The 12,682-nt window shown below is 38.4% G+C and overlaps 1 protein-coding gene across 1 annotated transcript in view; it reads right to left on the reverse strand.

Annotated features, from left to right (window-relative positions):
* The window catches only part of LOC149243589 (putative E3 ubiquitin-protein ligase XBOS32), a 288,655-nt gene that overhangs the window by 274,540 nt on the left and 1,433 nt on the right, over nt 1-12,682 (reverse strand). The window contains exons 2-8 of the mRNA XM_089374574.1: nt 12,047-12,298; nt 11,892-11,951; nt 10,800-10,871; nt 10,511-10,686; nt 10,268-10,428; nt 9,992-10,050; nt 9,827-9,873 (exon numbers count right to left, since the gene is read on the reverse strand). Coding sequence (XP_089230700.1) covers nt 9,827-9,873; nt 9,992-10,050; nt 10,268-10,428; nt 10,511-10,686; nt 10,800-10,871; nt 11,892-11,951; nt 12,047-12,241 — 770 coding nt within the window. The 5' untranslated portion in view covers nt 12,242-12,298. The remainder of the gene's footprint in view (nt 1-9,826; nt 9,874-9,991; nt 10,051-10,267; nt 10,429-10,510; nt 10,687-10,799; nt 10,872-11,891; nt 11,952-12,046; nt 12,299-12,682) is intronic.

Here is a 12,682-nt window from a genome sequence, read left to right on the forward strand (position 1 = left end):
TCTGGATGAGGAAGGCTTCCCAATGGAGGGAATTTCTCCCTAAGCTGCCAAATTTCAACATTTCCAAGAGCACAATGTTTATACACACCTTCATGTTCTATTTGCAATTCAGGGACACTTGAAACTATTTGATTCAATTCAGGTAATGCTCTGTAATGAAGATGTCCATACCTTCTATGCCATAGCTCACTTGGATGGATTTCCTCATGAAATGGGGCTTGAGCTAGTCGACTTACAAGTCTATACAGTCTTCCATCATGAATCCCAATAACCCTATCATTGTCTATACTAGAGCCCTTTGACCGTACAAGTACTTTGCCATCCAAAAAGCAACTATATCTCCTTTATCTTCTAAACACGAAATAGAGAAAAGATTATTTTTCAAACCTGGTACATATAGAACATTACTGAGATGTACATTATTACCATATCCCAACTCTTTTGACTACATAGCTATTATTGTCTCCAAGCTATACCCTTTGAGACAACCTCTTTTCTGTCATGCTAGTAAGATTTCCACGACTTTTCAATCATATGTCTTGATGCACCACTATACGCCAGCCACATGTCATCATCATCTGCAATAGGACCTATTACTAATTAGAGCAGAAAAATAGATGTCATTGTCACCTTTGTTCATTTTCAACATCACTGCGGAAGCATGTTGTTTTCCTTTCCTCTTGTTGTCGTTAGCTAATTCAGGACAATCCTTCTTGGAATGTCCATATTTCAACAACCATAGCATTGAATTCTTGACATGTCCTTCTTCCTTGAGAACCACTCTTCTTCTTTCCTCTACTTCTCTTGAAGCGAGCTGCAAGTGCTTGAGTAGCTTCTTCCTTCCTATCTCTTGATATGATTCTTGATTCTTCTTGAGCACAAGAGACCCACAATTCTTCAAATGAGGGAGTTTCCTTGTTGCAGCTTTTACACATTGGAAATGCATCCCATGATCTAGGAAGACCATTGGGTGTTGTAGCCACAAGCTCATTCTCAGGAATAGTTTCTCCAATTGTTGCAATTTGGTCCTTTATTTGAGAAATCCTTATGAAATATGAAGCAATTGTGTCATCATTCATCATCGTCACATCACGAAGTTCATTCTTCAAACTCATGGCTTGACCAACATTCTTGATGGTGTATAGATTTGTTAGGGAATTATACTTCTTAGAGGTATCCGACTTTGCAATGTAGGGGATAAGATGATCTCTAATGGAGTCCCTTTCCCTGTCATGATATCCAATACTTATTTCTTTGCAAGAATGATATCAACCCTAAGTTTCCAAGCCCTAAAGTTTGAGGCTCCTTCCAACTTGTTTTCATATTTCATAGAGGAGGCCATGGATGCTAATCAACAAGGACTTCAACAATGATAATATCAAGGTAGGGTTTCTTCAAAAGTGATCTCAAAGTTCCTTTCTTCACCAAAAAGCTCTGATACGATGTTGATTTTCTAAGTGCAATGTAGACTAACAAAATATTTCTAAAATATTGATAATTACTTTTGATATTGATCTTCTTTTTATTTTATTCCAATAAATCATTCAGCAATTATACTTCAGAAATTCAACCATAAAGAATAGAAGAACAATAGAGATCACATTGCACAAATAGGAGACAAGATTTACCTTGGGAAAACCCAGCAACTTTTTCAATAGAGAAATTCTTTTGTTCAACAAGAGACACACCTAGATGTTGAAGAATCTAGGGCAAAGAAGTGTAGTGTGATTCTTCGTTACTTGATAACAATTTGTGGAGACTTTTTACTTATCTTGTCAGCTTATGCTTCTTCTTCTTCTTATTAGTGCATATGTGTGTGCTTCAACAAACTATTACCAAAACATAAAAACAAGAACACAAGATGTTGGCTCTCTGTTAGGGCCAAAACCTCTCTTCTCTTGAAAGGAAAAACACTTTGATGAATTTCTCTTAGTGAAGCTTATAATGATCAATGCCAAACCCTAGACCCCTGACAAGGAGATCCTCCAAGCACAAGTCAAGTCTTCACTCCTTTCTGCACCATATACTCTGACACTTCTTCCGGCACTTCGTCCTCCTTCCTCTGGCACTTCATTCTTCTTTCAACTTGTTAGTAACCTTGTTTCTCTTTCTCTAGAGAAGATACTATTGATGAGACCCTTCTTATGATGGTTCCTTTCTTCTATCCACAAATCAACTAACTTGGATGACTATAATGTAGGGTTGTTATGACTGCATAAAGGGATCTGATTCTCGCACGTGTGACTGTTTTCTCCCTTCAACTTCGGTCTTGTCCCTTCTTCCTTCGTTTGTGAGGGCTTCTCCTTCGCTCTTAGAGGGAGGCCTTGTAGACCTCAACTTTTAACCCAAACAATGATAAGGATTGAACTGAAGTATTACTGTTGTTGTAGCCGCAGATAGACCTTCTTCCTTCACACGTGTGGTTGTATATGACCCTAAGAACAGCCTTCCAATCTTCGATTTTGTCTTCCCTTCCTCGTTGCACTAGAGGCTCCCTTACCTTCTTTCTCAGCTTGTCTTCTTCGCTTATTTCAGAGCTTGCGTTGTCTTCTTTATGAGGGAGTGGACAACCTCTATATATAGAGGATTGTCCCTCCTCTAGGCCGACTAGTTGACTGTTTTGCAGGCCAACTAGAAGAGTAGATTTCAGATAGTTTCATGGTGGTGCAGCATGCTTGAAAGAGCTTCTTGATGGTGCCATGATGATGCCTTAGCTTAGGAGGAGACTTGACTTTGCTTGGAGGTATTCTCTTGACTTTAATACATATTTATACAAGGTGTAACATGCCTTTAAGGTCTTCAACCTTTTTCTTTTGACTATTTGACTTTCCTATAGCACTTTAAATAGTGCTAGACCTATTTCAATGTGCAAGAAACTCATTTACATATATTATAAAAATAATATTTCATTTCTTCAATAAATACAAATATCAAAAGTGCATTTATGAAGACCAAACCTAGTTACATTTCCTTCAACACTAGACCCATGGTCAAACTTGGTCTTCCCCTCCAAGTCAAGCCTCCCAATCTGATCCAGCAATTCGCTCTACTGATCTATCCCAAAAAATCAACCTTTTGCATCAGAGCTTCAAAAACTCAGCTTTCTATGACAAAAACTGCCCAAAAAATCTGCGAACCAAAAATGAGGGAATCTATCCACACGTGCGAGCTTGAGAGAGAGAGAAAGAGAGCTAATTTGTCCTTTTAGTCCTTCTTGTCCTTCTTGATCTTTGCTGGGATGCCCATAGCTTGTCTTCTTGAGAGTGAGAATTGGTGGTGGAAGAATGAGGTCAAGTTGCCTTTATATAATGATCTGCCTTAGCCGAACAGGTGTCTTTTGCCTGTGTCAAGTCGGCCTTGGAGGGAGGCCGACTTGACAACTTTTGGAGCCAAAAATTACAATTCAAATTTTCAAATTTTCTTCTTCAAAAAGTAGCAATGGGACTTGTTACCCACCACTAGTGTGTGACCCCTATAAGAGAAATTTTCTCCTAGATTTGTCTTCGGCCATCTATCATGATCATATGTTTGAAGGTGGGCCTTCTAACCCCAAAGGTATGGTTTTTCATTATGTAATTGGGTGTTTATGCTTGCTTTTCTTGGGCACATTTGGGCATGGATTAGTAGATGAATTTGGCGGAAAGAACAGGCTTTGATTGTACTCTTGTTCCCTTACCTTAACTTGGGGGTTAATCTTGTATCCTAGTCCCATGGGATCTCCTATGTTGGCCATTAGCTTTAGGAGTGGCACTACATGGGAAACCTTGATTTTGTTTGCATGGTCCCGCTTACCGATACCATATATCTCACTCCCCTCCACTCATTACAAGCCCCTTTTTCAATTTCCCCATATAGGTCTACATTTGTCCATTGGGCCCACAAAGTGTTAACCACCCCCTCCCCTTGTCCACACCTTGGTTCGGGCTTGGAACGTTGCCCCGAAGGTTGATGCAACTAAAAAGAAAGATAAAGCATAATTTGGCCACATACAATAGGAAATGTACCACAAAATGCAAAAGATGGTCAGGACAATAAAATCTAGCACGTGGACAAAAGCCAACCATGAGCTCTACTCCCTGTCATTGTTGCCATCACCTTGGTTCCTGGGCCCCTATGAGTGCCTCCTACATCATTATGGAACCCATGATTGTCCCAACCCCTGGTGGGGGATGAACTACCCAATCTTAAGGGAGTAATCACTGCTGCATCTTACACATCATGCTCTCATCCCTTTGAGCCCCAAGCAGTTAAATGAAGAAAACTCAATAAAAGGCAAAAGGCATATAAAGAAGGGTGAAAAAACAAAGGTCAAGGTAACTCATGTACCACGATTGTTCCCTCCTACATTCATACACCCAAGGTATGGGCTTCCCTCATCATAGCAACCCTTGTACCATGGCATGTGGCTTGGAGCCTCCCCTATTGCCCCCACTTTGTTCCATCACTATTTCACATAACACTTGCCATTTGATGGATGTACCATGGACCAGTCACTCCCTCACAGGTTGAAGCCACCTAATAGGGTCCTCCATTCACCTCTCTTATCAAGGAAGGTAACACAAGTACATGTTCAAAGCCTGTTTGGAATGGCATGCCACTATGATGTGTCCACTTTTGCCCCTGATTAGCAAGCTTATTTACTCAATTGCACTAATGGATTATTGTACTAGAAGGTGAGGAAATATATTGGATCTTATACAATATTGTAGGTGGGTTTTCATCATGGACTTGGTCTGCCAATATGGGGTCCAAGCCCTCCAAATAGTCATAATGGAACTTGTAGGGTGAGTGTTGAGAGCCATGGGACTCCAACCATGCAAAGCATTATGGGCCCTTCCAGCACTACCCCATGCTTGTTCGTACCTTAGTTATACAGAGATGATGATGCACTTGGACCACGTTTCCCAACCGACTACACATTGCAGCCGACACTTAGCAATTGATCCAGGGCCCAAAGGAGGTTTTGTCTTTCTCGGGGAGACAAGGGAGGGCATGTGTCATCTTCTAGCCCTCATTGATGGAGCATTGACTTGATTTTGAGCCACCAGGAGACCCATGAGCCCTGGAGCCACTTGAGAGCATCACATGATGTTTTGCTTGGAAATCAAGGGGCCACCCCCTTTATCATCATTCATGGAGCCCTCTTCTTCATCATAGCACTTTGAAGACTCATTTAGGCCTTCCAATGGCCCTCTTACACCATGGTTTCATCATTTCAACAAACTTTGGATGGCCTATCATCCACTTTATGAGCTCTTTGGTGGGCTTTGTTGAAGAAAATGTAACTAAGTTCGGTTTTCATTATGACTTGTAATTATAATATTATGTAAAAGAGGAAAATTTATTATTCCTTACATCATGGGTTTCATGAGCAAGATGTGTTTACCATAGGTCAAAGACTTCTTCTTGATGTCTTTAGGATTTTATGTCTCATCATAAGTATTATAAAAGTCATAAGGTCAAAGGATTACGCTCCAAGAACAAGTGTCACTATCCTCGTGCAAGTCGGCTCTACAAAAAGACAGTGATCTCCTTGATGATATGTCGGCCTAGCATTAAGGCACTCAAGTCGGCTTAATGTACCATAGTTGATCAATATATATAAGGAGAAACGTTGAGTCAATAAACAAGTCTTCGGATAAATTGATAATACAGTCAGCGAAGAAGATATACATACACAGTGAGCAAGGGTAATATCTCAGTGAAGTCTCTACATATATATCGTGTCAAGATCTCAGAAGTCTATACAAAACTCTCGGAGGTATATATCCGCACACAGTGATAGCTCTCAGAAGTGTATATATCCACACACAGTGATAGCTCTCGGAAGTCAAAACATTACTCTCGAAGAATTATATATATGTGCGTGTGTGTATATTATACAGTGATTGCTTTCAGTATAGCTCTCAGTGGTGACTTGTTTGACCATTATCACAAACAAAGAGCATGAAGGACTGTCTCATGAACAAAGTAATCTATTCCTGAGCAGAGAACTGTGGCAGCCGAGAAAGAAGGAACCGAGGACTGTGACTAGACAGCGAAGGTATAAGGAGACCAAGAACTGAAGGAGTACAGTGATATCAAGTCTATAGACTGTGGATTATAGGCCAAACAGTGCAGAGGATAGTGACAAACATCTTGGAGGTAATCTGGTGTCAATTTTGTCAAGGGTCTTGGTATTCATCATCTAAATATCTATAAGAAGAGATTCAAGGGTTTTACTCTCAAGAGGAGAGGTTTTGCCCTGGCTTGGAGCCAACATTTTGTGTATGTGTACTTTGTTGTTTTTCTTGTTTTGATAATTGTTTGATGATTAAAGAACAAGCAAACATAAAGAAGTTAATTCAAGAAAATAAAAGACATCACAAGCAATTGTCAATGATGGAAGAATCATTAATAATTTTCCCTAGATCCTTTAACAAGCTTATCACCAAAGACATGTTATTTTTGCACATTAAAATAATATTAGGGGCATTTTTAGGCTAATTTGAATTAGAGGAGGCCCATAATAAATAGAGCTAATCCTCATTCATTTAGATGATCATCACTTGAACTTGGATATCTCTTCTTGAGAATTTCACACTTTTCTCTTGGTTGTCTATTGGAGATCTCTTGATGCATTCTGATATTTTTGGAGCTGAAATTTCATTCTCTCTTGGAACCATCTTCTTGGGTCTTGGATTTGGATATATCTCTTGTTGTCTTGTAAGTAATCCGAGTAAATTTCTTCCCTCCTCTTTTCCTCCAAACTTTTCGGTCTCCAAACCTAGACGACCTAGCTAGGGCTTCCTACAAATTCATTTAAGGGACTATTTTTCAAATCCGCTTGGATTAGCTATTGCGTTGGTGTCTCCTCTAGTGATCCTCCAGGTTTCATGCAATTCCTACAATTCATTCTTGAGAAATCTCAAGCCCTAGCTCCAACTTTGAAACTCATCTTGAACATTTAGGTGTGTTGGCTTTCTTGAGGGTTTTGGCACATAGTATTCGGTGGAATAAATCATTCAAACCCTTTCTTTCATCCCACCTTGACCTAGAGAGTGCTTTGAAGAGTCTTCTCCCAAGATTATACATAAACCCTAGGTCTCGTGTGGTCCCATCCTAGGTCCTTCTCAAGAATAGTGAAAGCTTATATAAAGAGATATAACCATCTTACAAAGCTTCTTGAAAGGTCCCTATCTCTTTGGAGCCTTGACCTTAGGTCTCCTTGTTATCATTGAATACCATAAGCCCTAGGTCTAGGTCTCCTCATAGGTCTTTCTTGGAGAGCTTTTTTGCTTCTCTTGAAGCATTGAGCCTTTATTTGAGCCTCTCCTTTGAATGGGCCTCGGAAATCACATCATACCTAGTCATTGATTCCATCATTAATAGTGATTTCCCTCACACCGGGACTCCTCCCATCGGTGAAAGTCCATAAAGAGCAAGGGACACTGACTGAGGTGATAGTGGGTCTTTGTCCCATTGTTGTCATTTGGTCTAATAGTTGTCCCTTAGGTACCCATGCTAGACTGTGTGGCAACAGGACTTTGACTCAAAATAAATTCTTTTGACTCTAGCATTTAAAATATGTTTTACACTAATAAATACAAGTACATCAAGTGACCAAATATACATTATGAAGACCAACCATAGTTACAAATTCAACACACCAAAGCACAAATTTTAAAAAGTCATTGTTCCCCACTATTTGTTTTCCCCAGAGAAAGGCAAACAATACTTGAATGCCACCCTCCCGATAGTGGAAGCAAACAAACACAAATTTAGGATCATGATAAAAAGTCTCTAGAAGTTCAATCTCATGTTGATCCATCTACGTTGGAAATTATGGCATCTGTACTTTATCTAAAGCAGACATCAAAGTCACCCCCATTCAAATCAACAATTTAGCGAAAAATCTAGCAAGATTACATATTCATATCACAATGATCCATAAACTATCATGGATATTCCACTAGACAATTTGTCACAATAGGTCTGATAAAAAATTACTAAACTACAAAATCTATATTATGAGGGTTAATTTTTCCTTAGATTTATGGGATTATTAAGTCATTGTTTACTATGTATGCATGCAAAATATAAATATGCAAAAAATAGAGAACAAATCAAACAATCACTCATAAAACCACAACAACACAAGATATGACCTAGGAAACGCTTTCGAGAGGAAACCCAACTAGAAGGTGAGGCCACTCTGCTCTTTCTCTGAATGCAAATGGATGCAGTACAAAGGAGTGAGTCCTATGACACGTGGGCTGCTACAGAAGACAAACCCTCTCTGTTTGCTCTCTCTGTATCTACTCTCAGCTACTCTACTCATTTATGGAACAAAATGCACCCAAATAGAATCAAACCTCTTTTTCCTCCTAGTGGCCTAATGATAACACAGCCCAATAGCCTACTAGTGGTTAAGTTTGACTCCTTCAACTCTAAACTAGAGTTACAATATTGACCTTTCTAGAGTCTTCTTCGTCATGTCCACGTGCATAGCACCTATTACACGAGTAATGGGGCTAACATGGCATCCTTTCAAATAATGGTGGTCAAAACAGGAAGGTCAACTTCCAGGTAGCATAACTTTTGCATACGGACTCTGCTTGAGGTCTTTCTTGCACCTTTGGAAAGGTATCTGAGAGTAGGACAACTTAGGGGGTCTTGCACAAGCGAAAGTTTTTGGACCCCAAAAAACTTCAGGAAATGCCTCAAATTGACTCCTAAAGGTTTAAAACCCCAGTTCGCAACACTAGGACACACCAGTGAAAATGGTCCTATGAGTTTATTCCTCCAATTTTCCCACTTTGAAAGCATCAAGATGGATGACAAATAACATAATAATCCAATATGGGTCACACAATAAATGAATTATACTTGAAAGAGAAATATGTGAATCACAAGACAGAGTCATCATCAACCCACCTTCTAATATGGGAGTCATTTGAATCAAATTTTGCTCAGCAAAATAAACTTAGAAGTGTTCTAATTTATAACTGATCTTATTACTAAAGTTGGGTCAATAAATTGCAACTTAATGATGTCCCATTCTACAATTTCCCTGTGAGTTTCTATTGTTAAAATAGTTGCAAATTGACTTTACTATATTTTGTCTTTTCTATTATATCTTCTTAATTATTCCTTCTAAGGTCGTGAACATTTTGATGAGCTCATTGTAGTTCGATTTAGTGTGCACTTATTCATATTTTGATACTACGATATTCAAGTGTTGATAATGATTCATTATTATTGGCAAACTAACTTTACATATGAACATGTTAGAATTTTTACAGAACTATCACCTGATGCCTGATGGGTTGAGCCTATTGTTGATGGCACCATCTCTAGAAGAAAATAGAGAGGAATGCTACAAAGCTTATTTCTCAACTATTGCTGTAAAATATTATAAACAGTAAAACAATGATACTTGATGGGTTAAGCCTATTGTTGATATCACCGTCTCTGGAAGAAAATAGAGGGGAATGCCAAAAAGTTTATTTCTCAACTATGGTTGTAAAATATTCTAAATTGCAGAGATTTGGTGTTGTTCTCCCACATGTGACTTGGGAGAATGTTTTTAAGTACAAATGTCTGGAAAGATGTCATCATTCAGTGCTTTTCCTCAATCACAATTAACATTTTCCTCCTCCCATACATGTCCTGATACTTTTTAATAGTGGCAAGTTATGCTATAGATAAAATTCACAGAAGTTTATAGAGTGAAGTTTGTAAATTATTAAGAACCTGAGTTGTTTCAACAATATTAGAGTGGTCTAAATCCAGCAATGCACAGATAAGAATGGAATTTAAAAGGTGTTATCAAGAGATCAAATACCCGTTGGCATTCTCAGCGCTGCAACTTGCTCCACGAGCAATCAAAATTTGCATGCCAGATGTATAATTTGAACATTTAATCATAAATGCAATCTTTTTTTATTTTTAAACAAGAAAAGACTAAAATATTGCAAGTTTGATCAGGATCTGGAAATAACCAATTCACCTGGCAACACTGAATGTTGCCACCACAAGCAGCATAGTGGAGAGGTGTACTACCTGCACCTGTCAAGTTGAAAAATACAAAAATTGCATTTTAAAGAACTTATTGAAATTTTCCATTTGTCCATCTATTTTTCATATAAAAAGTACAAGTATGCCATGTCTCCTCGTTAAATCAAAGGCATGTTTGATAAAATCAGTAAACCATGGTGAAAATTATCTACAGCAGAAAGAACAACACCAGAGGGGAATTGTCTAAACATGTTACATTATTAATTACCTATAAGGTCAATTGTTGATCCATCTTGAACTGTCACAGCTGATATATTGGCCCCTAAATCTAGGAGTAACTGTACAGACTCTGCATGCCCATTCAGTGCTGCCATGTGAAGGGCAGTAATACCTCCATCTGCTGGTTTGTTCGCAATCCTAGAGCAAGCACTGCAATAAAACCATGCATATGTCAATAATAGCTGGAAACTCAGATATTCAAATCACAGCCATTTCATGCATCAATACTTGCCTGAGATCAAAGTTGACTAATGATTCTTCTTGCCCTTGGTCTTCCCTTAAGCTATTCCAGAAATCAGGTACACTGGGTACAACATCAGCAAAAAGAAGTCTCACACATCGAGAATGGCCATTTACGGCTGCAAAATGAAGAGCAGTTCGACCATTATGATAGTCTTCTCTGTTGACCTGCAAAGCCAGGTGAAGCTTGAACTGTTGAATTAAACTTCCTTAGAGATTGGTTAAGACATCTAGCAGAAATAAACATTGCGAGACTCCAAACATGGTTGAAATTATCTTACATTTTCCTTATACAACACAAGTGTCTGAACCACCTCCCAGTGACCATATCTACAAGCTTGCATCAAGGTTGTCTGTGGCATTTTAAAGAATTTAAAATGTTAATTAAGCTAAAAATTACCTATCAGTTGAGTAAGACAAAATTTTGCACTAGTACATATCTTGAACTAAGTGAAATAAAGATAGTTGCATGAACTAAACTGAAGTTGCAATAAATCTCTTAGGTACTTTTGGCAGAGCATCAAAATGTGCAGGATTTAGTCAAACATTAGTTAACCTTAACTGAAAACCATAACAGAACTTAGTCAAAACTACCAGTTCCTAGTACATAACTTATGGAGCAGTTGGAAATGGCCCTGAGGTTGTTTAATACCATGGCTAAATAGGAAATTGACTTGAACCAGTTACCAAACTATTAAATCAGTAGCTATTTCACAAATTAACTTTCAGGTAAACGATGTCATAATATCTATGGTTCCGTGAAAATTTGTCTTGAAACAAAACAAAAGTCTCATATCCACATTTCTGCATTGAAGAAGGTCCTCAATTATAAATTCACCACAGCTTGGAGACCATGCTGTGTATGCAATTCCCCAAAAAAAAACAGGATGTGGCAGAACCACTCCACAATTCCATCAATTGAATTTATCTCGGGTGATTGGGCGGAATATTTGTTATGCTTCCCAACTAGGTTCAATTCCCACAAGTGACATGATGACATGATGAGCTTTGTTGTAATGTCTTTGAGCCTTGTTGTTGAGTGTGATCAGTCCCTTGAGGACTGCAACATGTATATTCCTCGTATGGAATATAAAGATATTTCTCATTAGGAAAAAAAAACTCCCCAAACATCCACAGGATTTGACAGAACCACTGGCAGATAAGTTACAACTCATTAAACAAGACAAAACCGACTTCCAACCACTATGCAATTCCCAAACATCTACAGGATTTGACAGAACCACTGGCAGACAAGTTGCAACTCATTAAACAAGATAGAACTGACTTGCTTGGGAATAAAATACCATCTTGATCAATCAAATTGTCCAAATATGATAAAGTCCAGAAAAAAATTGCAAAAAATTTATACCCACCTGACCACAATAGTTGCGGATATTTACATCAACCCCAGATTCAAGCAAGAGAGAAACAATCTGCAGAGATAAATCTTGTTAAAATATACAAACATTTAATAATCACTTATCATAGCTGGACAGTGCCAGAGTAAAGCAAAAGAATTATCCTATACCTCATTGTGTCCTTGAGCTGCTGAATAATGCAAAGGAGAATTTCGAACACCAAAGGTCGAATACTTTGCAAGACGCGGGTTGCATTCCAATAAAGCCTTAGCTTCTTGCAAATCTCCGTCTCTAGCAGCAGAAACTAGTCGTTCTCCAGAAGCAGAACATCCAAAGGAATTGCCCATGAAATTCAATATTCTCATTTTGCTTAACAGGGTTTCAGATGAGTTACGGAACTGGATGGCTCCCGAAACTCCAATCTACATAACGATGTGCACAATAATCATGACAGTCACCCCTAATGACTGACAATCATTACCTCCCGCTTTTGGATAGTGTTTTTCTAATAAAAGAATCAAAATTTCGCAACAGAAACAAAGAGAAATAGAACTATAGAACTAACACTACAATTATGCATCTTTGCTTGCTGTGATCAAACATGGGACGATAAAATACACATTGTATATCTTAGGGCCATGTCCTCTAGTTTTTATAAGAATGAACATTTCAGTAATACAGAGACAAACAAATATTTAGATGCATACCAGAACATAGAAATTTGAAGAAGGGGAACTCCAGAGTATTTCCATCAAAGTGCTCGCAATGGAAATGCGAGGAATGCTTATACTAATTAATTAGTTTCC

Source organism: Pinus tabuliformis, chromosome 8, assembly GCF_031772625.1.
Source record: "Pinus tabuliformis cultivar Carrire ecotype Pingquan chromosome 8, CPIR1, whole genome shotgun sequence".
Classification (NCBI taxonomy): Eukaryota; Viridiplantae; Streptophyta; class Pinopsida; order Pinales; family Pinaceae; genus Pinus; species Pinus tabuliformis.